Raw genomic sequence first — 25,751 nt, 5'->3', positions numbered from 1 at the left:
CTGTAACTCAGTTTCCTCATCTGTCAAGTGCGAATAGTAACAATATTTATCTCATGGAGTTATCAGAAGAATTAAATGAAATAATTAGGTAAAGACATGAGAATGGTACCTGGCACATAGTAAGTGCTCAATAAATGAAAACACAGGTCCCATTAGCCTTTAGCCAAAATTCTTGGGGCGAAAAGGGTTTCAGAATGCATTTTTGAGCTTAGAGAGGAAGTATGGTACCTGTCATACATATTATGTGACGCCTCCCCCCAGGGAGGGTCCCTGGGGCAGCGCTTCCACAGCACAGGCAGAACATGAACAGGTATTCCCCCACGCACCTCTGTCCTGCTTAGCCTCTCTTGAAGTTAGTTTGGGACTTTATCACTAGTTCTGACCAAGAGCTGGGAACATAACTGAGTTCTACACTCTCTTCTTTGGTGGCCACATGTTCCAGGTCAGTGGGGCCACCCTCGATCAGGGTTCTGACTGTGGGGAACACTGTCCTTCCCTTCCCCACACTGGGCATATTGTGTTAAGTCACCTAAGACTTAGGGTTTTTCTGTTAACACAGTACAAGCTAGTTTTTGTAGTGAAAAGTGTGAATACTCACAATAAGTGGAATAAATAAAGACTATAAACAGCCCTAAGTCCACTCAAACCAGGTTTTGCTGCCAAATGAGTCTGCCACAAATTTACCAAAAAAAAAAAAAAAAAAAAAAAAAAGTATTTCAGTTTCCAGTACCCTTTGGATTTCAGAAATGCAGACAAAGGATTGTGGACCTGCAAAAACACACATACACACATGCATACAATCTGAATTTTTTTTTTTTTTTACTATGATCTCAAACTCAACCTCACTACATGTATGTTTGCCCCAACCATCCTCCTAAACTAGTCTCCTTTCTCATCAATGCCATTTCTAACATTGGTACCACTGCTCTCTTGGCTGAAGACAAACCTCTGAGTTCCACTTGATTCTTTCCTTCCTCTCCCCTCCAATTCTCCCTTCAAAGGCCTCTGGGACAGAACCCCACTTCCCATTCTCTCTGTCATCACTCTCACTGAGACCCTTTCCCCTTACTCCTGGATTCCTAAAGCGGACTCTGCACTTCTGAGCTCCCTCTGCCAACACAGTCTACATTCCTCTACGGTTTCAGTCATCTTAACCACCACTTTCACCATGTCCCTTCCTTGTTCAAAAAGTAATCAGTGACACCCCTGATCTATACAATAAAGTCTAAATCCTCAGCTGTCATTCAAAGTCCTCTGGAACTTAAGCTCACTCAGTTTACGTAGCCATCTCACACTGTCCTCAGCAGGACTGCTCTCTCCGGCCCAAACAATGCCCACTCTATTTCCTGAAATAAGCCAGGTTCGTTCTTTGCCCTAAGCCTTTGGCCTTTCAGTTGCCTGACTTGGAGTGCCACCCTTCCTCCTGTCCACCTAGCTAAACATTCACACATTCCTTCACAGCCTAGTTAAGTGCTACCCCCTCCAGAAATGACTCTGTAACTCCTTCGGCTCAAGCTCACCTTACACTTTCGTGGCACTCACTATCTGTACCATATATTTAGGCACAGTTGCATCCTACCTCAGTTTCTTTTTTTTAATGTAGTTTTCATTTCCCAATAAGACTGTATGGCTCCCAGGGTACAGGGAACACAACACATTTCTTTGTATATCTAAGAGGCTTGACTACAGACACATGTTGAACTGAAGGGAGAGGTGCCATCCCTGCTAAGAAAAGAAGTTCCAATATAAAAATTCAGGTCTAGGCAAGTTCAAGTCGCCTGCCCACCACAGCCAATCTCAGGAAGATAGTGTAGGCCTCCTGGCTGAACTACAGATTTGGGAACTCAGCAGGGACAATAGGAGTAATCAATAATGATGCCAAACTGAAGTAGAAATAACCTTCTCAAAGTCTAAACTCAAAAACTGAACATGCAACCCAGGAAAGCTCCCAGGAATCCCTGTACAAATCTGGGTTTATTAAACAAATGTTTGTGAACTAATTGGACTTGACAAAGGTTTCAGCTAGCCATTGTTCAGAGTAGCTCTCCTTTTCCCTGTATTTGCTATGTGTCTTTAATGGCTCCCATATTTTTGGCACTAGAGTCCTTATTTTGCCAAAGATAAAAAATGAAAAGAAAAAAAAAAAGGACAACAAAAATAATTTTGTGTGGGTCTGGAAAGTCCTAAGGGCAACGGAAGAGATGACTGTAAAGCAACCTTCTCTGCCCTAGTTCTTTCTATATGCCCAGTCCTTGCACTGTGTCTGGCATGCAGGAGCAGCTCAGTGAGCATCTGAATGAATCAATGATTGAATGGTATATTGCTTAGCTATTGCTGCCTAATAAACCATTGCTACACACACACGCACAAATATAAATATATATATATATGTATAAAATATAAATAAAGCAGCCTTCTTATAAAATAAAATATCAAGCTTATATATTGCTTTATGTTTCACTTTCAAACTAGCCAGACAATCTTATCAACAACCCCTGAAAGAGAATGGAAGTCCTGAAGAGCCAGGTCTGTCACAGTAAAAGCAAAAGACAGTCTGCTCAATCACTGGCCATACTGGAGGAACAGCCCCCAGAATTTTCCTCCTTTAGAACTGATAGCCAAGAGTCCTGTCCTGCTAGTGCCTGAAATGAGGAAAGCAACTTTTCCATTCAGCACCCACTAGTGAACACCTGCAAAGTCAGACCCAGAGCCTGGATGCTATTCAAGCCTCTACTTACCAGTTACTGGTAAGACTTGAGAGAAACGGGAATTAAGGATTCTATTTCTTCCTCCACTGGGATTTTAAGAAATTAGGCTAGCTTCAGAAATTTGCAAAGAACTATCTGATAGACAGGAATAACAATCCAATAAAGGTAGAAAACCTTAACCTTTTCAGTTCCATGACAGTATGCAGAATTCTGATTAGAGGCTTTCACTAGAACTCATACCTGCAGTGCCAGAACATAACAGAGTGATGTAATCACTACCACTTTACATCTGTACATCTGTTTTACGATGTACAAAATGCTTTACATTCTGCCTGTGACCTTACAACAACTTTAAGAGGTAGATACAACGGGTATTATTTCAGATGGAAAAACTGAGGTTTAGAAAGATGATTAGACTTATATACAGTAAAATTACTGTGACCAGCAGTCAGAAGATCTGGGTTTGCTTCCTGGCTCTACCAAATACCTTTGTGTAAGCACTCTGCAAACTTTTAAGCATCATACACATGCTTACAGTTGTTAGTGCTATCAACTGTTGTTGTTGAAAGCACTCGGTAAACTGTAAAATCCTAGGTTAATGGATTATTAACAACTCCAAGACTTCTAGGCCAGTACTCTTTTCAGTACACTAAGCTGTCAGCTTCACAGAGAAATTGCACCTATTGATAAAGCACTGTGAGCTGATGACTGCTAAAGGGGTGTTGCTCATCACCGCCTGCAAAACTGTCCGTAGGCTCCAACCACACACTGGGATGGGCCACACATCTAAGATTGTTCGGCCAGCTCTAACAAGGCTGTAGGCTTCCAGGGATCTAATGTACAAGAGGAAGAATGCAGAGAACCCAGATCCTACCTCCTAGCAAAGAGTTCATAGTTGAGCACCTCATTGCCCATATACGTCCGAAGCTGCTCAGAACGCTTAGTTGTTGCCAAACGCATTCTCTTTTTCAATTAGTTACCTAGCTTTCTCACTTAGGCAAGAGGATGCCTGAAGTCCTGCTAAGCAGAGATATTAAATTAGGTTTTCCAATTCTTCCAGGCCTCAGCTCCCCAGCAATTGTCAATCCATAGCTCCTCTGGCTTTCCTTTGCTGTGTCCAGCTTGAACCCCGTAAGGCTCTGCTAATCTTAGCGCTGCCCTGTGGCCAGCACTGCGCTTCTCATGCTGCAGTAAGTGCCCTTTGCCTCTGTCAGCGCCATCCCCTGCCTGAAAAAGCAACCTTTCTAACCAAACACTTGGTTACTTTCAACTGGTACTCTGCAATTTGAATCTTTAGCCCTATTTGACATTTCCTAGCTCAATTTGGCATCTCTTAGCCATTTAAATTAGGTTTTGATCTTTCATTCTTCTCTGCTAAGTATGGACTTTCTGGCAGAGGAACTGGTAATGGAGAATAGAGTTTAATCCTATCCCAAGCCTAAGCAAACAACAACAATAACAAATAGGGATTCACTCTGTAAAGTCCTACGTTAACAGATTATTAACACCGGCAGACTCCTAGGCCAGGTTCTTTTCATTACACTAAGCTATAAACACATCTCCCTCCAAAGGTTTCCTCCACTTTCATCTCACCCCATCCTTCCTAGAAATATATTCACTGAGACTTTCTCCCCCTTTCTCCTTTTGGATTTTACTGAAGAATACCTCCCCTGGTCAGAAGCTGAACATCTGCTACAATTCCCAGGAGAGGCCATTCTACAACCTTGATTTTATTAAGGGGGAAAAATGATCTTGACATTTTCATTGCCCTTCTGTCTGATATTAGCATACAACTTTGAGCTTCCATTTCTAAACAGTCATGTCAGTTCCACAGCTTCACTACCCCCCAGCCCCCATGCCTCTGGAATAGAATCTTAGATAGGATTCTCATGAATGAGCTTATCACAATGTATAGAAACACATGACCTGTGTGGAAGAATGAATGTACACCAATGAATTGCTAAACACCTCCAAGCATGCACTTAATTTCTTGCCCAGCAAACCAACAGTCTCTTATAGTATATAAAGTTGTGCTGTCCAAGACAGTAGCCACTAGCCACATATGGCTATTTAAATTTAAATTAATTAAAATTAAATAAAATCTGGGGTGCCTGGGTGGCTAAGTCGGTTAAGCGTCCGACTTCGGCTCAGGTCATGATCTCACAGTTCGTGGGTTCGAGCCCCATGTCAGGCTCTGTGCTGACAGCTCAGAGCCTGGAGCCTGCTTTGGATTCTGTGTCTCCCTTCTCTGCCCCTCCCATGCTCATGTTCTGTCTTTCTCTCTCAAAAATAAATAAACATTAAAAAAAAATTTTTTTAATTAAATAAAACCTAAAATTGACTTCCTCAGTTGATCAATAGCTATGTGTGGCTAGTGGCTATCACATTGGACAGCACAGATACAGAACACTTCTATCATCACACCAAGTATACTGGACAGCACTGACAGACACTGCTTATGAATAATACTATTCTGCAAATTGGTGGCTAAAAGCACAGAATACAGGTTATAAGTAACCAGTGCTCCCTACAAATCCACTAAAATGACTTGTCTGGGAAATGAACTCCACACTCTTCCAGCACTTGGATCAGATTTGAAAGCACATTTTAGCTTTAATGAGTAATGTGGTTCCTTCCCAAAAATTTCTTTTTCTTACAGCCCCTGCACATGAGCTTGTTGTTACTGTGGGGCTGTTCAGAAGGGCTGAGCTCCTACTGCTGCTGTGTTTTTTCTTTAAAAACAAAAAAACTGAGGTTAATAATTTGTATCCTCCATGCAACAGAAAAAGTATGATGATATTCAAGTAAATTGTGGGTCCTTAGAGCCACTACCTCTTGTTAAGGTTACTTCTTAACCAGCAGTCAATCCTTTCCACAGCCTTCTCCCTTCATAACCACTGACTTTATTCCAATAACACAGCAGCAGGCACAGTAAAGATCAGGACTTTTCTTATAATAGTTTTTAGGCTCTAAGCAGAGGATCTCTAGGGGCACCTGGGTGGCTCAGTCGGTTGAGTGTCCGACTTCAGCTCAGGTCATGATCTCACAGTTCCTGGGTTTGAGCCCCAAAACAGGCTCTGTACTGACAGCTCAGTACAGATTCTGTGTCTCCCCCTCTCTCTCTCTGCCCCTCCCCCGCTGGTGTGCACTCATGCACTCTCTCCCCAGAATAAATAAATAAACATAAAAAAAAAAAAAAAAGAAGAAGAAGAAGAAAAAGAAAAAGAAGGATCTCTAAAAGGTAACTCCCTTCAAGGAATGATCAGAGGCCATGCCACCCTCCTCTTCCCGGACTGGTCCATTTGGGCCTTCCAACTCAAGAAAGCTTCCCCTTTTCACCTAACTGATATCCACACTATCAGCCCCATTTGGAGAAAGATCAGCTGACTGGAGCAGCACACTCCACATAGGAAGACAGGAAGGAAAGTGAGGTCATTAGGCTCAAGCCTGGGGGAGGGGACTCACTTCTGGTAAAATGCTCCTTCCAAAAGCAGCTTTGAATAGCAAAGAGTTACCACAAGGCAGAACCCACACAATTAGACAGAATAATGTATTAAAATAGTAAAAGAATGGGCCCTATTCCCCCAGTTCTGTAAGGTAGCCACAAAAACAAACCAGCCTTCTAAGCTAATCCTTCTGTTATATCATGAAACAAAAGGATGCAGGGTCCCCAGTTTTCCTAAAGGCAGGAAATACTCTGGGAGACTATATCTAGCAAGACCTTAGACAGAAAAAGTTCTAGGGCCTTACTTTTTCTCTAGGAACCAAGGATTCTTCTGAAGAATTGGTAAACGAGGTGCAAATGAGGAAAGAGAAGGAAGGTTAGCTGATAAGGAAGTGAACCACAAAGGAGAATGGCATGTACAAATTTTCACCAAATACACTAAACATGCCATATGATATAGCACCAGATAACCCACTAGGGAGGAAAGCTCCCCATCATTCACTCCTCTCTGAAGGCCAAAGTACCCAGGAAACAGGGAGTTTGTAAATGACACTAGAGATGGGAAAAAGATTCTCAACAGTGCACAGGTTTAAATGTTAATAAAAATAGTAACTATTTTCCTAAAGAAGCACACAACTCTCAGTAGAGTAGACACTCTCAACCACCTAAGTTACTATAAGGGGAAACAAGTGTAAACAAAAATAATAAAATCGCTCATTGTTACCTTTAGAATATATTATGTGACATCTTATTAAGTAAATTTCCCTTCCTGATTATATTTTACATATGCTAAAACTAAAATTAACTAATTTTTCCTGAGTATACACTGTAAGGTAGCTAAAAAACCTCTTGAGAGATTATGAATCTGGATTAAACATCTGCCAATAATCAGTAAAGGAAGAGTTACATGAATACTGTCCCCATAATACATGAAGGAATTATTCTTATTCTCCACAGATACAACACTATACACAAGGTCAGATGCACAAGGCTTTGGGGATCCAGATCAGGACCCACACCTGGCTGGTATATACCACTCACCACTTAATAAACTCTGAAAGAAAGGGGCCAAAAGCATTCTAACCTGGTATTAGAGTATCCTTGGCTTCTCAAATATTGCCCATTTGAAAACCCCTTCCCAGCAACTGTAGGTGGATCTGCCATGGCCACACACACCTGCCTATTTGGGTGACCCGTGTCTTTGCTCTTCATGGTCTCATATCCAGGCACCCGGTGACGTCGGCTCATCTGGAGGGCCACCAGATCCTTCATGATTGAGTTCAATGCCTCCTGTTCGTCTGCAATGAAAGAGAGCACATGGGCTAAGATACTTTAAAATGGACCACAGGTAAGTGCTGAATCACCAAATTGTACACCTGAAAGTAGTATTACACTGTATGGTAACTAATTGGAATTCAAATAAAAACTTAAAAATAAAATACAGACCAGCAAATTAGTACTAAAAATTGTAAGTTCTGCCCAGGTAAAACGACAGATCCTATAACTATAATCACATGCATTTGATGTCTCTGAAAAGTAGATAACTGAGGTCAGACTCTGGCAATTTGAATTTTAATGGATTCTTAACATATCTCCAATCAGATTTCTGGCAGCAATATTTACCAATTCACTGGCAGCAAAGGAGTTGCTCAGACAGGGCAATTCTTCCAGTGCCAGAGAAACTCAATCAGGAAAAACAAATGAAAAGTTGGAGTGAACAACAACCAGCACAGTGTAGTAGGGTACTGAGTGAAAAGATGAATTCATGGAGAGCTGATTATGGGACAGAGTCACACACAGACTTATTCTTAAAGCATCCCAGGTAGAAAAGCACATTAAAAAAACTTTTTTTTAAGTTTATTTATTTTGAGAGAGAGAGAGAGAGAGAGAGAGCGAGCAGGGGAGGGGAGAGGGGGGAGACAGAATCCTAAATAGGCTCTGCACTGTTTGCACAGAGCCAGATGTGGGGCTCAAACTCATGAACCGTGAGATCTTGACCTGAGCTGAAACCAAGAGTCTGACTGAGGCACCCAGTTGCCCCTAGAAGAACACACTTTATGTATGTATGTATGTATGTATTTATTTATTTATTATTTTAAGATTTATTTATTTTGGCGGGGGGGGGGGTGGGGAGAGTGCATGAGCAAGCAGGGGAGGGCAGAAAGAGGAGACACAGAATCCGAAGCAGGCTCCAGGCTCTGAGCTGTCAGCACAGAGCCTGATGTGGCGCTTGAACTCACAAACCATGAGGTCAAAACCTGAGCTGAAGTCTCAGATGCTTAACCTAGTGAGCCACCCAGGTGCCCCTAGAAAAGCACATTTTATTAAAAAAAAAAAAATTTTTTTTTAACATTTATTTATTTTTGAGACAGAGAGAGACAGAGCATGAACGGGGGAGGGGCAGAGAGAGGGAGACACAGAATCTGAAACAGGCTCCAGGCTCTGAGCTATCAGCACAGAGCCTGACGCGGGGCTCGAACTCACGGACCGTGAGATCATGACCTGAGCCGAAGTCAGCCGCTTAACCGACTGAGCCACCCAGGTGCCCCTAGAAAAGCACATTTTAAAAGGTACCAAACAAGGACCTCAAGGTAGCTGCTTTGAACAGAAGCTGTTTTACATGCCTAGCCTTTGAGCACCGCCCCCCCCCACCCCAACTCTTTACAAGTTTATAGGCCTTCTGCTTCCCACAGGGAAGTGAAAAGGCAGTTCTATTGTTTTTCTTCCCTAACTGGCCAAGCAATGCATTGTCTCTGCCTTACTGGCATTACTTTTAATCCCCTTTTCTTGAAATAGCAGAGTACTGGAATTCTCATGCATTGAAGACAAGTGGCCAAAACCCAGAACTCAAACCAGCCCAATTCCATGTTTTGCAAAACTCTCCCAGGTCTTTCAAGACATCCTTGTCTACTCAAATAGCATTTGGGAGTTGAAAATAAATCTGTTGATCTGGAAAGGAACATGACAGATGAGTTGTTACACTTGTTTTGGTGACGACTGAGTCACTTGAGGACCAGAAGCACAGCTTAAAAGAAGCAAGTACAAAAGACTCCACCCATAGAGCACCTATCTTTTGTCTTTCATCATCATGCCTTGGAAATATTCTAATACCTTGTGGAAAGGAAAGAACAGCCTGAAGTATAAGAAGTAAATCTGTGCTATTTGCCTCTCTTCTTTCTAGATCAAATCTGCTCAGGTACCCTACATGCCCTCTGAGAAGGTGCAGGAAAGGAAGGAGAAAGGTGCCCATTGTAGAGGTTTCTGACTGCTCATAAAAGTAAAATTAGACTTAAAAATGTGCAGGAAAAACATGAGTAGAGTAGCTTCCTATCTAATTCCATTTCAAAATATATACCAAAGTATGTTTGAGAGGTGATGTAGAACCAAAAGGATAAGTAAATGGGATAATGAGTAAAAAGAAAGTGGGTACCTACAAAAAGACATTTGTCAAAATTAAAACACATACATCCCATCAATCATTTTATATTTTCTAGTGATTTTCCTATAGGCTCCTTAAAGAAAGAGACTTGCATATTTTGTTTTTTTAACTTCCCAACAAAAGTTTAAAAATTAGAGCATAACATCTAAGCTAGGAAGATTGGCTTATGTATACAATATACATAAGCTTATATATTATGTATATTTAATATGTGTATACGATGTTTGGACCAACTGTAACAGTAAATTGGGATCACTATAAGGAGGATCATGACTAGGTATGTGTTTTCTGAGGCACATCCAGTGAGTGATATTCCTAACAGCAGAATACATGGAGTTTTCATTATCAAGATAACCACTCTGAGAACTGGTAATTTCTGTTGTTGGCTAAACTCAGATACTGAACTGAGATGGATGTGAGTACACACAGAGACGCATGCTTTTTAAGTCAAATCCACAACAAGCAGGACTACAGAAAGCGTTTCTAATTCTGTGTAAGATGATGCTATTATAAGAGCTGGTTTATCAGGTTGACAAATTCTGTTTCCAGGAAGCTAACCAGTTCCTGGCATTACTTCATGGATAAACTTGTTTGGTAGTTCCAGCGCTGAGAACACATTTGAGGAATGGTTTGGCACTATCTCCTGAAACCCGGGATAACTGACACAAATGACACAGGGTAATAGAATCTGATTTTGTGTCAAAGTCGAAAACATTGCTAGAGGCAGACAGGTTCTTAAACTGATACTTCAAACTGAGGACGTGGATAAAGACAGGAAGTAAATCAAGTGGCTCTTTTAGGCATTTCTTCCTGCATTGAGATTTTAACTTAATTATTAACCCTCCAGTATGGTATTTCTTAAAAACAAAAACAATCAAACAAAAATTTTAAAAACAAATAGCAGCTTTCTTAGCGTTCAGCAGTCATTTATATGTAGTCAGAAAGACCTGGATTTAAGGAGGCTTTGAACAAATCACTATTCGCCCTAAACCTCAATTTCCTCATCTATAAAATGGAGATAAATAAATATATCATATCACAGAGCTGCTGTGAGAGTTAAAAGAAAAACGAACTTACAAATTATTCCCTCGTGGTACCTAACACTTAGTAATGCTAAAAAAATGTTGGCTATTATTTTCAATGGAGAAAGGTCAATGGGAAAAGACTGGACACTACTTATTCTATCCTAATGCTTAATTTTATTCCTGAATTTTTATTAGTCATTACCAACAACCATTTACTGAGTACTAATATGTGTTATACATTAGATAGTTTTGAAAGATACTTCAAGCTGTTCAAACTCTAGGAGTAAATGGATGAATGACACCAAAATACAAGGTTACACAAGTAAAGCAATTGATTTAGACAATATACAAACTAGAGCATATAAATACATCCATGTAAAAAATTTTTTACAGTGTGATTAGCAAGAGGTTTCATAGACGATTTTACATAACTATTAATAGAATAAGGATTCTTTCAGAAAAGCAAGCTTTTCCAGCTATGTAGGAGAGATTAGAAAAATAAACTTAAGAAAGGACCTAAAAGCAAGTGAGGGGCTGAGGGGAAGAAAACTGGGTCAGGGATTGAAGCTCAATGAATATTAAACCTTATTGAGTAGAGTAGGAAGAAGGTATGCTGGCAAAGATTTTAAGAGGTCTGGAAAAATACAAGAATGACACCACAGCAAGTCAGGACCAAAGAAAGACAGTAGCAGGCATAGACCAGGCAGGTCCAATACAGTGATAGAGGCAGAAACAAAATTTTAAAGGGAATCAAGAAGTTGGAGATTAAAAGGAAGTTGGAAGTAGTGGAAATCAACAATTCATTTGTGAACTTTACACATGAACAACTTGAGGCTGGGGTAATAGTGTGCTATCACCTTGAAAAGATTTCCTGAGGATGGAGGTGGTTTGACACACTTAAAAGCTACCAGGAAGAAGCACAGAGGAAGAAGTTAATTCTAGAGATTAAGAGGTTATGACTATGGAGGCAAGTATTCATAGAAAATAGAAAAGAAGGGATCTATGAAACTAGGATTAGAGTTCAGGCTTGAAAAGTGGAAGCTCTTGGGGCGCCTGGGTGGCGCTGTCGGTTAAGCGTCCGACTTCAGCCAGGTCACGATCTCGCGGTCCGTGAGTTCGAGCCCCACGTCAGGCTCTGGGCTGATGGCTCGGAGCCTGGAGCCTGCTTCCGATTCTGTGTATCCCTCTCTCTCTGCCCCTCCCCCGTTCATGCTCTGTCTCTCTCTGTCCCAAAAATAAATAAAAAACGTTGAAAAAAAAAATTAAAAAAAAAAAAAAGAAAAGTGGAAGCTCTTAAGCTGTCTTAAGGGGACAGCTATCCATAATTATCCAGCAGCATGTACTTCTTCTCTGGATACCCCGACCTATGGTATGGGGGCTGCCAGGCAGCATATTCCTCTTTCCTTAGCTCCAGCAGGAAGTCAATCTTCCAGAATGAACTATTACTTCTATCTAAAACCAGGGTCTTGGGGCATCTGGGTGGCTCAGTCGGTTAAGCATCCGACTTTTGATTTCGACTCAGGTCATGATCTCACAGTTTGTGAGTTTGAGCCCATCGGGCTCTGTGCTGACAGCATAAAGTCTGTTTGGGGTTCTCTCTCTCTCTCTCTCTCTCTCTCTCTCTCATTCTCTCCCCCCGCCCCCCGCCAGTCCCCTGCTTGCACGCTCTCTCAATCTCAAAATAAATAAATCAACAAACATTATTTTAAAATAAAACATAAAATAAATAAATAGAAGCAGGGTCTTGGGCACCTGGGTGGCTCAGTTACTTGAGCATCTGACTCTTGATTTCGGTTCAGGTCATGATCCCACAGTTCATGGGATGAAGCTCTGCATCGGGCTCTGGGCTGACAGTGCAGAGATTGCTTGGGATTCTCTCATTCAAAATAAATACATAAACATTTAAGTAAATAAAATAAAAGCAGGGTCATAAGGCACTCCTGTTTATGAATCCCCTTGGCTAAAACCCCAGAAAAGTTTCCAGTAGCACCATGTCCTTCAGTAAACATTGTTGTCCTGTGTGACATCTGTTTACTATGTCAGACACCCCTTTCCATATATACAAATCCCTACAGTAATGTTTTAATTGTTGTGTTCGCTTAACTAACAATGTTATTTCTTCATGTGGCCAACTCTTTACCCAGTTCTCCCAGATCATCTGTGTATACTGCTCACCCAGGAGATGCTGTCTTCAGAATGTCTTTATGTCAGATTTTACTATCTTACTCTTCGTGACATTTCTCACACTCCCACTGCCTCCACCTTGTCAATACCTGGGCAAACATCATTTTATAGTAAGTATAAGCAAAAAGGTCTGAGCCTCAATTCATAAGAAACTTTTTTCCTTCATGGATATGGTTGAACCTTTGCTAGATCTCAAAGTCAAATCCTGGTGTTTATTTTTCTGTTTCTGGGATATCCCATAACAGCCCTTCAAAAATAACTAATGGGGGGGGGGGCACATGGGTGGCTCAATTGGTTTTGTCCAACTCTCGATTTCAGCTCAGGTTTTGATCTCAGGGTCGTGAGTTCAAGCCCTGTGTTGGGCTCCACACTGAACACGGAGCCCACTTTAAAAAACAAAAATTTTTTTAAAGTAACTGATGACCCAAAATTTAAAAATACATATTACAAAGTAAGCCATTGCTTCCTCATAAGAATCAACATATCACCACTATATTTTATTTTAATGTTTAATGAAATTAACCCAAAGGTCTGGAGACTATAGGATTATGTATGTTTATCCCAAAACTACAGAATTGATGTCTCCTTCCTATGCATCTTTACACAGTTTTGACAAATTACCTACAACAACTCCTTGCACTTATTTGTTTACATGTTTCTGGTTCACCTTACCTAACTGTAACTTCTTAAGGACAGGATAAATGCAGATACAGGGCCTAATACTGCACCTGACACATAAGAGACATTCAAATGGGCAAAGAATAAAGGAATAGCTTACATAGACAGGACCAAGAAAACAGTTTCTTATCCTTTATGTATTCCCCTAAGTAACATTCAGTTGGATAGATGTTTACTTTTTATGAATGCCTAAAATTCAGTTTTAAAGTCCAACTGTCATTTAAAAAATATCAGAAACCGGGGCGCCTGGGTGGCTCAGTCGGTTGAGCGTCCGACTCTTGCGGTCCGTGAGTTCGAGCCCCGCGTCAGGCTCTGGGCTGATGGCCCAGAGCCTGGAGCCTGCTTCCGATTCTGTGTCTCCCTCTCTCTCTGCCCCTCCCCCGTTCATGCTCTGTCTCTCTCTGTCTCAAAAATAAATAAATGTTAAAAAAATTTTTTAAAAATATCAGAAACCTAGTCAACACATGGCCAGCTTGACTCATTAAATTGTGACCCAAATTTCAATCAAAACAGTTGTTGACCAGAGTCTATATAGAAACTGGTCTAACTGGGAGCTCCCAGTTAGCCTTGGAAGGAGCCTCGGAAGGTTGTTGGAACTTTAGAGATGCAAGGTGTCTGTAAATCACAATGATTCTGACTTCTAACCAAGCTATCAAACCAAAACCACACCATCCTTAACCCTGTACTCAGTTTACTATAGTTTCCTGTAACATTTCCAAATTGTTACATGTTTTTCAAAAACACTTCCCACTAAGTTTCAGAATGCACATATAAAAAGTCCAAATAAACACTCGTGAATTAGTCTCAAGTGTTACTAACAGCATTTGCCACATAATTACTAAAACTGGGATAGGGGCACCTGGTTGGCTCAGTTTGATAAGTGTCCAACTCTTGATTTCGGCTCAGGTCATGATCTCACAGTTTCTGAGTTTGAGCCCTACATTGGGCTCTGTGCTGACAGTGCAGAGCCTGCCTGGGATTCTCTCTCTGCCCCTCCCCTGCTCTTGCTCTCTCTCAAAATAAATAAATAAATACAGTAAACTTTAAAAAAATAAATAATAAATAAAACTGGGAGAGAATTCTAGCGTGACCAACAAAAATGACCAGTTAATGTGAATTTTTTTAATAGCCATAGTATCAAAGCCAAAAAAAAATTTTAAAAAGGTGAATTATTTCCATATTTCCTATTATTTACAGGGATAAGTGTAGTTCCCACTAGAAATTTACTGAGGCTAACAGCCAATATAAAATTTAACCTGTTTTTATTACCAACCCAAGTTGCCAAACAAGCTTGAGTGTGGGGCTTTGAACAGCTCAGGGAAACATGACTGCTAACCAAAGAACCTACAGGGCAGGGAGTCAAATTAGTTTTGATCCTTTCCTCACTGGGCTGAAGTTTTAACAAGTATAATGAATATACTAATAATTCTGTACGTCTCTCTTATCAACTTCTTGTTGATCGCAATTTATTTAGAACTACAGCAACTAAAGGAAACTAACCTGGGAATTTGAATTTTCATCACATACATCACCAAAGTGGAAACCAGTATTTAAGAAACAGACTCTGTGAGTGTGTGTGTGCGCGCGTGCGTGTACATATATCCTTGCTGAACCTCATATAAAGTAAATTAAAGTTCTAGGTAGGTTCTGGAAGATTCAGTACTAGCTCTAATTGCATATCAAGGTCATCCACAAAAAACAGAGAATAGTATGAGAGGAAACTGCTGAAGAAAGGTAGGCAGTGGTTCTTAAACCAACTTGCCTAATATACTGCAGCCACCATGCAAGTTACTTCCCCTCTCAATGCCTCAGTTTCTTTACATAAAACTGACATGCAGACAAATGATAGGGCCCTTTTTTTTCTCTGGGGTTCTGGCCCCTACCTATACAGTTCCTTTCCTCCCCATCACTGTCCCTCTATATACTCATACACTTAAAGTATATTTTTTAAACGTCTTGAAATGTGAAAACAGGGTGACATCTATTTTCATGTTAGATACTAAAATGTAATCAACACATCTGTGCACTCTGAGTTAGCAGTCCAGAAAGTGGGGAATGGGAGTCAGCCCACCCTCAAGTAATACACACTCCCTTTTGGGACTTAAGACTGCCCTCACAAGACAAAGAGGAAAGACTATCACAAACCAATTCAAGGATTGAGTTCGATCATCAAATTCCAAAACACAAGATAAATGTTGAAGGGGAGGACAAGAAGAGTTATGTGCCCCATTTACAGTAATAAATGTCTGATAAGTATTTGTTGAATTCTAGATTTAAATCACAGGCCTTACTGGGTTCCTTTTCTGCTTACTGTCACAGGAGACTTACCCCAGAAGAGCAAGCACTTTCGAAGCAAAGCATGGGAAGGAAGCAGTAAACCCAGCAAATGAACAAACCAAACCCATCCATTTCTGTACAAGGGCAGCATGGAACAGAACAAGGCAATTCATTCAAAGCCATAGTGTAGAGACAGGCAGCAAAACAATATCTGCCCAATGTGACACAGCATACACTTAACCTTCTACAAAAATGACCTGACCTTGCTATAAGGCAAAGCAAATATTAACATTCCCTCTTCACGTGGGCACTTCACAGATGCAATGAATGCCTTTGCAAAGGATCCTTTCACTGAAATTTACTCCTTGATTTTTTAGGACAATACCAAACACTTTGCAAAACTTGTGATTGTGGACAACAGTATCACAGTAACTGATCCAACAAAAGCAGCAAAGAACAGCGAAAATGTTACTTGCTTCATAACCTAGTCCAATAATCATTTGCTAAATTACCAAAAAGGACATGAAAATGTCAAATGCCGCGTGTGGAAGACATTAAAAGCGATTCTTAGATTACATCTTCACAAAAGAAATCGCAAGTATTCATAAAAAAAAAAAAATGACTGAACAGATTCTTTTACATAGCGAATGCTCCTTTAAAAAGTTACATAATTTCAGGGATGCCGCTAACTAAACATAATAAATGTAAAACACTGCAACCGTGTTTTTCAAAAAGTAGGACTAACTGGCAGTCCCCGACCAATTCCTAACCTCCAGCAATCTGCGTGTGTCTCGCATTTCTCAACCGCGCTGCTGATAACAGAGATTGTCGTTTTAATCACCTCCCAGCCTATCTCCCCGCACGCCCTCCCCCCTGAGCTGGGGCGCGCACAGGGCTGGAGAGCAAGCCCCGGGAACTCTCGCTGGCCGGCCTGTGTGAGCAAAGGGAAGGAAATGACACAGGCAGGAAAAAAAAGCAAATCAAGGAAAAGACACAACAGCAGCTGGGCCTGCACCAGCCTCCAGCCCGGGCCCCACACTGAGCTCCCGCTCCCCCGCCCTCGGGCTCGCGGTCCGGCTCGCTCGGGCCGGAGCGGGCTGCCCCGCTGAGCACGGGCCCTCGATTCCGCCGCCTCCTCCTCGGGATGCGCCTGCCGCGCGGCCCGGAAGGAGGCTGCCCAGTGGGCTCCGCCGGCCCGGACCGCCCCGGCGGGCCAAGAAAAACCGAACCCCCGCCCGGGCCGCCGAGCCGCGAGCGGGGCGGGCGGACGCCGGCGGTCCGCAGCCCGGGCCGGGCGGGCTGTCCATGCCTGTCAGGCGGCGGCCCAGGGTCCTCCTCCCCTCAGCCCGGGGCGGGGCGACGCGAAGCAGCGCGGGCAGAGGCCGGGGCGGTGGCGACACTCACCCATGGTGGCGATGGCGGCGGCGGCGGCTCGGACCCGAGTGTCACCTCCGCAGCCGGAGCTGCATGCCGGGGGCCCGGGCGGCGGGGACGGCAGCGGGCCTGGCTCCGCGCGGGGGGCGCGGGCTGCGCTCGGGGCCCCCGCCGCCTCCCCAGGCTCCGGCTCCGGCTCCGCCCGCGGCCGGGCGCTGTGGCATGGGCAGGGTGGCCCGCTACATCCCCGGCGCTCCTCGGCTCGGCCCAGCCCGGCCTCGGCGGCGCCGCTCGGCCCGCCCGCCCGCCCGTCTGTCTCTCAGTCCCGCAGTCGCTCCGTCCGGCCACCGTTCTCCACCTCAGGAACGCTCCGAAAAACAAACCGCTGGTCGCGCAGCTCGCCCCCTTGTCTGTCACTCACTGCAGCGCCCGCCAATCCCAGGCAGTCGCTGGACCTTCGTACCACCCCCGCTCACTTCGCTAGCCAATAAGAGGGAAGAAGTCGCTGCCCCAGTAGCCCCCCAACCCCACTCTCTCCCCAACACCCTAACTCTCAGCCGCCAGCTAATCATCAGCACCACACCATGAACCAATCCCGCCCACTCTCTCAGTATGCCAATGGGCGAAGCCAAGGCCGTTTCCGAAGGCTGTCTACCGCCTGCCAATCATCGAAACAGCACCCGGTTCCCTCTCTTCTAGCCAATCACGTAGAGGGCTCTGAGCACCCGCCTCTGCGCATCCTTGCCGTCTCAGCCTCCCTCTCTCCCCGGGAGGTGTTTGTTGCTCCAATCACAGCTCGCGCGTGAGGCTCCGCCCACATTCCCACCTCCCGTCAGTCACTGAAGGCTCGGCTCGCGCGCGGGCTGGCGGTGTTCCCCTCCGGCTACTTTGGGGCTGGAGTTTGGGAAAACGGCTGGAGGGGCCCCCGGCCTCCCGCCCTCTCAGCTCTCGGCAGTCCAGGCGGGCCCTGAGACCAGCGTCCTGCCCCTCCCAGTGCCCACACCGGGCGCTTAATAACCGGGAGAGTTCTGGCTCTGAGCGCTTCCCGGCGTGTGGCCACCTTTGCTGCCCGACCCCCGGACAACTCCTCTGGTCCAGACGTTGCACTTGCCCGGAGGCGGGGGCGGCCTCACCGGTGCCCGCCTTTTCCCGGGTCTCCTACCTCCGGGGCCACACCCTCCGAGGGGCTGGGATAGTACTGGAATGTGGGTCCTCGGGAGCCTGGGAGTTGCGCTGCTGGCCAGGGTAGAAAGCAGTAAGTGGCAAAGTCAGAGAGGTTCTTTCGGATAAGAGTTTTTTCTTTGGTTATGAAAGCAATACAAGCTCTTTGAATTAAAATTGAAAGAAAAAATTGCACCCCAGAGATAGTTTTATCTCTTTCCTACCAAGGTATACAACGTTTGACAAAAATGGCTTCATACTGTTTTGTAGTATGCTTACATTTTATTAAAAGTGTTTTCCCGTGCCACTGAAATATTGTTCCAAAACAATTGTACTGGCTGCATGATATTTCAAAATAGAGAATGACCGTAATTAATTTCCCCAACCCCCATTGTTCAACATTTTCTACACCCACATCTTTAGATGCCAAGTCCATCACAATTAATATGCGCTCCCTTCCTCTAGTCCCTGTTCCAGTGGAATATAAATCAGACGCCAGAATAATCTTCCCCTGATGCCATTTTCAACCGTCAGCTAAGAACCTTTAGTGGTGGCTTTGCTTTGGGTGTCAAATCGTTCAAGAACTACCTTAGACTCCTCTCTTTACACTCCCTCCTCCCCACAATATTTAATCAGGCCCTTTGTCCAAGCTGTTTCTTTTTCTCCAACGATTTTTTAAGTCTGTCATTCTTCTTGATTAGATCCCTATTCAGTTTATTGTACTTCCTTAACTATAATAATCTCTTTCCTAGGGAGGGGAGAAAGAGCAAAGGGGAAAGAAAATTTATAATTATGTCATCTATTATATGCCAGGCACATCGTCTCATTTAATCTTTCCAATAACTCTGAGGTAAACAATACTATTGGCATTTAAATGATGAAAGTGAAGCTCAGAGAAGTTTAAGTACCATGTCTGGGTAGGAGAGCCAGAATTCATACCCAGTCTGTCTGCCACCCAAAGGTCATGTTCTTCTACTGAGCCAGGTCAGTGTTTCTCAACTGCTTTTTCATGATCACCTCGCAAGGAGAAAATTTTGAATTAATTAAATGTAAATTTTTTTTAACGTTTATTTATTTTTGAGACAGAGACAGGAGTGTGAGCAGGGGAGGGGCAGAGAGAGAAGGAGACACAGAATCCAAAGCAGGCTCCAGGTTCCGAGCTGTTAGCACAGAGCCTGACACAGGGCTCCAACTCCCAAACCATGAGATCATGACCTGAGCCAAAGTCGAACACCCAACTGACTGAACCACCCAGGCAACCCTAAATAAATGTAAATTCTAATGGGAGAAATTAAATACTAAGGAATAACATTTTGTCAAGTAGGGTTGAGCTTTGAAGGCCACATACCATTGTATTATCTAAGGTTTTTCTCATCCCTTACGAATCATTTTTTACCTCACTGGAGTATCACCCTGTTGAGAATGTGTGTAATAAGCCAGTGCTAGAGGTCTCAATATACCGGTCTGAGGCTCATATCTGACCCTTAATTGTACTGACCTGGGAGATTAAAAAAAAAAAAAAAAAAAAAGACAACCATGCGAGTGGAAATCTGGTTAGTACTCTATTGCCTGTGTTGGAAGGTTTATTCAGCAGCTTCTCTTGGAAAGTCTAAAACACATCTCCAATTTCACAAGTTTCACACCAAACTCTTTATCCTTTCCCCCTCCCCACCAAACACCCCCTCTCCTCTGTTTTCCCAATTGTGAAAATACAAACCTAGGAGGAGTCTTCCTTGGTTTTACTCTTTCCCTACCCCTACATCTAATCATCCTTCAGCAAGTTTCTCACCTATTGTTTCAAAATGTATCTGAATCCAATCCACTTCTCACCACTACAGCCTTGGTTCAAGCCACCACCCTCTGTTGGATGACTGCCTTAGCCTCCTAACCCTTGGATGACTGCCTTAGCCTCCTAACCCATCACCTGTTTCCTCTGTGGCCACCCAAAAAAATGATTCTCCACACAGCAGCCAGAGCAATCCTTGTAAAATGTAATTCAGATCATGTCATTGCCCTGCTGTTAACCCTCCAATGGCTTTCCATCACACTTATAATAAAACCCAAACTCTTTGCCATGGCCTTTCAGGCTTAGTAGGAGCTGGCCCTGCCATTCTCTCTTGCCTCATCTCTACTTCTCTCCCATGACCTCTCTCCTAGCCACACTGGCCTTCTTACCCTATTTTGAACCTGTCAAGTTCAGGAACTTTGCACTTGCCATTTCTACCTGGAATGCTCTCCGCCATCCCCCCTCCCCCACAAGGTGTTCCCATGGCTAATTCCTACATTTTATTCAGGTCTTCACTCAAACTGTCAACTCTTCTGAGTTTCTAACCACCCCATTCAAAAAGAGCCTCTCTCCTCTCCATCATTCTTTATCCCCATATTTTGCCTTATTTTTCTTCAGTGTCTGTGTCTAAAAGTATGTATTTACAGGGTGCCTGGGTGGCTCAGAGAGTTAAGCGTTGGGCTCTCAGTTTCAGCTCAGGTTGCAATCTCACAGTTCATGGGATCGAGCCCCGTGTCAAGCTCTGTGCCAACAGAGCTCTCTCTCTCTCCCTCTCTCTGCCCCTCCCCAACTTGCGTGTGCAAGCACACTCTCTCTCAAAATAAATAAACACCTTTTTAAAAATTACATTTACTTGTCTTTCCTTTAATTACAATGAACATAAGCTATGCAGGAGCACAGATTTTGTCCTGTTCACTGCCCCATCACCAGCACTTAGAATACTGCCTTGCACATGGTAGAGAACTATAGTACAACCACATAAGTACTTGGCTGAAAAAAAGAGCCTTCTGATTGTCTTTCTTTCTAGCAAGAGCTTTCTTTGAGGGCTTATTTTCCATTGTCTGTACCTTAACCAGCCATCTCAAACATTCCCACGCTGAAGTTACCATATCAGACTTTCTTCTGAGCTCCCAAACATCCATTAGCCTCTCAAAGGCACCTCAAATTCTACAGGTTCAAACTGAGTTCATTATTTTCCTCCATAGTTCTGTATTTCTTCTGCCATTTTCAGTTTCCCAAGTTAGGTTCTCTACTCCAAGTTGAGTTCTCTACCTTGGAGAACTCTTCCTCACCATTTCCTTCCCCCCTTCAGCTAATCTTGACCATGTTACCAATCTGTCCACTCCTCGCCCATCCTCAGCTCCACCATCCCAATTGAAACCTAATGTAACAGTATCTACTTATGTCAAAGGGTGATCTTTTTAAAATGGACACCTGATCTTGTCACGCTCTGCTTAAAAATTTTAAGTTTTTTCCTATTGCCCTTAGGATAAGTCGAATATATGAAAGTAGTTAAGAAGGCCCTTCAGGACCCAGGCTATGCCTCTCCAGCCACAAGTTTTCCCATTTCCTACCTCTGCCAACCTCATCATATGTTCTGGCCACACTGACCACTGGCAGTTTGTTTTGCCTCTTTTCCTCTGCATGTGCTATTTTGTTTTGAACACTCTTCTCCTCCACTTTTGCCTCCATCCTCATTCTTCCAGGAAAGAACTAAGCCTGAACATCACTCCCTCCAGAAAGCCCTTCCCGACAATTACAATTCTGGGTACCAGAGCACCTAGTACTTTCTTCATCAAAGCACCTGTCCCACTCTGTTGTAATTGGCTTTAAAGGAAGTAGGCACAGAGACAGAAGCTGTCATTCAAATTGGTATGCCTAGCATCTTTCATAGTTCATTAAAAAAAAAAACAAACATTTTTTTGAATGAGTAAGTGAACCTCAAATGGGGAGGTCAGTAGTTGTAGCCTCCACAAGTATGTTATGTATCTTTTCTTTCTATATTCTCTCCTCACTCATTTTCCCCATGTGAAGCCTCCCATCTGTGTCATATCTTCTCAAGTCTGTTACCCTGGTTTTACACTGAGTAGATGCCCCTGATTAAATACCTGAACCATACCTGACTTCAAGGATCACGACCTGCCCCTAGAGCTCAGGGCCTCAGGCAGCCCTGTCATATACAAGCTGCATTACTACTTTCCTTTTTTTTCTTTCAAGAGCAGAGGGACACTTGAACACAAGATAGGGAACAATAAACACAAATGAATGCTCTTTGGGATAGTTCAATGAATTTGGTATAAAAAAAAAAAAAGAAAACAAAACTACCACCTGATTTTCTGAAAATTCTTTTAATTCAGAGGTAAAGTAGAATATATTCAGGTTACCAGTTCAAACACTTTATCTGCATTGTTAAGGATTGATGTATACCTCATAGAAGATTTTTACAACCATGATATTTTATTATTGACATTAACTTATAGAGAAAAACTGCTTTTCCATTTTGAAATTCCATTTCTATAAATTTATCCAAAGGAACCCTTTGCAAATGAGCAAAAGTAAGTAATGTTGATTGCAACATCCAGGATATATTGTGAAGTGAAAAACAAAAACAAAAACAAAAATAGTTTATAAGGCTGAAATGTAGAGGGCAATCACATTTCAGTTTTAAAAAATGTTCATTCATATTTAGTGGGGGGGGGGGGGAGGAGGCCAACATTTATTGAGCACTTACTATTGCCAGGCACTGTCTTAAGTGCTTAACATATATTAACTTACTTAATTCTCAAAATAGCCCTAAGAGATAGATACTATTATCCACATTTTATACATGAAGAAACAGGTACAAAGAGGTGAAGTTCTTGTCCAAGGTTGCTGGCAACTGGAAGAGTTAAAATTTATTCCCCAGCAGATCAGTTCCAATGAGTAGAATAATAAAGAGTAGATTGTTAATGTTGGTGGTATCTTACAAGTAAGGGGGTAGGGAAGTCCCCCATTTGAGGTTCACTTATTCAAAAAAAAACCCAATGTTACCTTTTTGGCATAGTCAAAAGAAAGATAAAAAGAGGAAAAAGTAAAAACTACTATCCTGTTCAGTGTCCGGGGGTAGCATCAGGAGAGAAAGCGATTTCAGTCAAGACTAATATAGCATCTATCATAACATTCTCTTTTGTCAGACCTACTGGCTCATTTATTTCCTCCTCAGAACGTCTCCAGAGGAGTCCAGGGGACTTGTAAAAGTCTACAAGTTGCGATTTCTTCCAGTGTGAAGTTATACTGACTGTTGTACTATAAGTTTCAGAGAATAAAAAAAAGACAAAAAAATAACTCAGTAACTCATGGTTTTTCTATTGTTGGCTGGAGGCAAAGCCTTCATGGTTCCTATTTGATTCAGCTGGGGCCTCTGGCAGAGTGAAGGCAGCTACAAAGCACATGAACACTTCTTTTAACAGTCAAGGCTATGGACAGAACTGGCCACCAATACTCCCACCCCACTAAAAGGTCACTTGAAAGTGAGCCCAAGCCAGCTGCGAGGTATTGAATGATTTTGTGTTGCTAAGACAATGACCAAAGACAAGGTAAAGGCAAGCCAGGACCAGACCTCATTCTTCTGACTTTAAGGTATGCCTGACTCCTGGCCTCTCACATGTGGTCTCCCTAGTTGGACAATAATGTGACGAGTTTTCTTTTGAAAAAATGTTTCCCCTGGTAAAATATATGATTATAGAAAATAAAACTCAGTGATAACATCACCATTCAGAGATAACCAGTTTTGAGATTTTGATACACTTCCTTCTGTTTTTTTTTTTAAGTTCATACATAGATATGACTAGATTTTAAAATTTGGACCATACTATACAGTTTTTCACATCTTTATTTTCCACTTGACATTATATTGTAAACATTTTCTGACCTAAAATATTCTTTGAAAAATAAGTTTTAGTAGAAGAATAACTCCTACCCTCTCTAATTAACTATTCAGTTAAATAGTTATTTAACTACTTAACCTATGTAGCTAAAGGGCTCTAGCAGACTTAGAAGCAGAACAGGTCCAAATAAGGTTTCATTTCTGCCTCTTCCATATTAACCTCAGGAAAGACTGTGGGGCACCACCAGGGGTCAGTGCAGAGCCATCTAGTATGCCTTGCTGGAAGAAATTGGTTACACAAAAATTATTAACAAATCCTACCTATTAGATTAGAGGAATGTTCACATGAGTAGCCAAGTTCCCTTCCAGAGATGGCTTTCCTGGTGCAGATGTCTCATATCAGAAATTATCACATTCCTCCAAATTATAATTATATTCAAAGTTTACAAAACAGAGCTATTTTACAAACCAAGGTCTATCAATAGAAAATGTAGTATTAGACCTATTCTCACCTGCTTGGTATGAGACCATTTGTGCATAAAATACTTGGCCTCATTATTTTATAGGTTTGCTGTGAAAATCAAATAAATAACATATGAAAGAATCATCTTATAAATTACAAAGCAGCACTTCAGCTTTAAGTTACACTATTTTAATGATGTGTTCAGCAGATATTTGGATGAGTTATCTCCTATACAAACAAAATTCCAGGTAGTATCATGATTATGAAATGAGGTATAAGAGCATATGCTTTGGCATTTTCATGGTTTATTCATTGGTTTTCCTCCCCCTTGCCCTTGCTCTCCAACTGCTAAAGTAATGATGGAATTAGGAATCTTTTCCTAGAAGGAGGAAGTTATTATTTATAGCCAAATTGGTTTTTCTTCTTTTCCTCATTTACCTGAGGCTCCTTCAGAAAAATTACTGAGTTCAGAACTGGCTTAAAAAACTTGAGTAGGTGAATAATAGGGATCAAAAAGCTACTCCAGGCCTGACATGCTTGATGGGCTCCAGCACAGGTGATTGGCACTCTTGGTCTCTCTAAACCCAAAAGTGACTCTGAAGAGCATAATGTACAAAGGGTCCTATTCCCCAGCTGTCAGGCTCTGACTCAGTCCTTCACCCTTCCTTCTATTCTCATTTCGTCTCCAGTTCCCAGTGCCCCATCATTTAGCAGCAGGGATGAAAAGGAGCCAGGGTGGGTGTTCTGGGGATCAAGCAAGTTTCAAAACCAGCATGGCATAGCCTTTCCTGAGAGCGGTCCAATCTGCTCACAGGTCCACTCTGACCAATCTCAGAACACATGGAAGGCTGGGCAAAGCAGGGCCTGGGAGTCCCTTATTATTGGCACTTGGGTTTTCTACTGGGTTAGAACCTTAAGCTCTCTGGCAGAAGCAGGGCACAGAGGCCACCTGAAGAGAACAAGGATGCAGGCACAGCAGCTCACACTGCCCTAGGATAGCTCCAGCAGACAGAAGTCCTGTGTCTGACCTCTGAGGTCTTATGCCTTAGGGCAGGATCTAACTCAGGGCACCAAATAAATAGCCTGTACTCCTGGTAAGTACAGGTCTTGGTACACAGGTGTTTGACAAATACTATTTGCAGGATCAGTGACAGGTTTAGGCCATTAAACCAGCATTAGAGCACAGAGTAGTACCCAAAGAGAGCTACATTTCTTTGGTCAATTAAAAAAAAAAAAAGTTCTGGAGTAGTGGAACTAAACCCATAGATGTCAAAGGAAGTCAAGAGGGTTCCAACAGCTGGACGAAAACCCAGGAAAACAGAAGACCCACACAATAGCAGTGCAGC

General features: G+C 42.7%; 1 protein-coding gene across 2 annotated transcripts in view; it reads right to left on the bottom strand.

Annotated features, from left to right (window-relative positions):
- MAP3K3 (mitogen-activated protein kinase kinase kinase 3) overlaps positions 1–17,261 on the bottom strand; it is a 60,432-nt gene extending 43,171 nt beyond the window's left edge. The window contains exons 1-2 of one of the 2 annotated variants that reach the window (XM_042916000.1): positions 17,161–17,261; positions 7,330–7,451 (exon numbers count right to left, since the gene is read on the bottom strand). In XM_042916000.1, coding sequence (XP_042771934.1) covers positions 7,330–7,451; positions 17,161–17,164 — 126 coding nt within the window. In that variant the 5' untranslated portion in view covers positions 17,165–17,261. The remainder of the gene's footprint in view (positions 1–7,329; positions 7,452–17,160) is intronic. The other variant, XM_042916001.1, reaches the window with a different exon arrangement.
- Between the last annotated feature and the right edge of the window lie 8,490 nt (positions 17,262–25,751).

Source organism: Panthera leo, chromosome E1 (assembly GCF_018350215.1).
Source record: "Panthera leo isolate Ple1 chromosome E1, P.leo_Ple1_pat1.1, whole genome shotgun sequence".
In the NCBI taxonomy this organism is placed as follows: domain Eukaryota; kingdom Metazoa; phylum Chordata; class Mammalia; order Carnivora; family Felidae; genus Panthera; species Panthera leo.
This window is presented reverse-complemented; position numbering and strand designations above follow the sequence as displayed.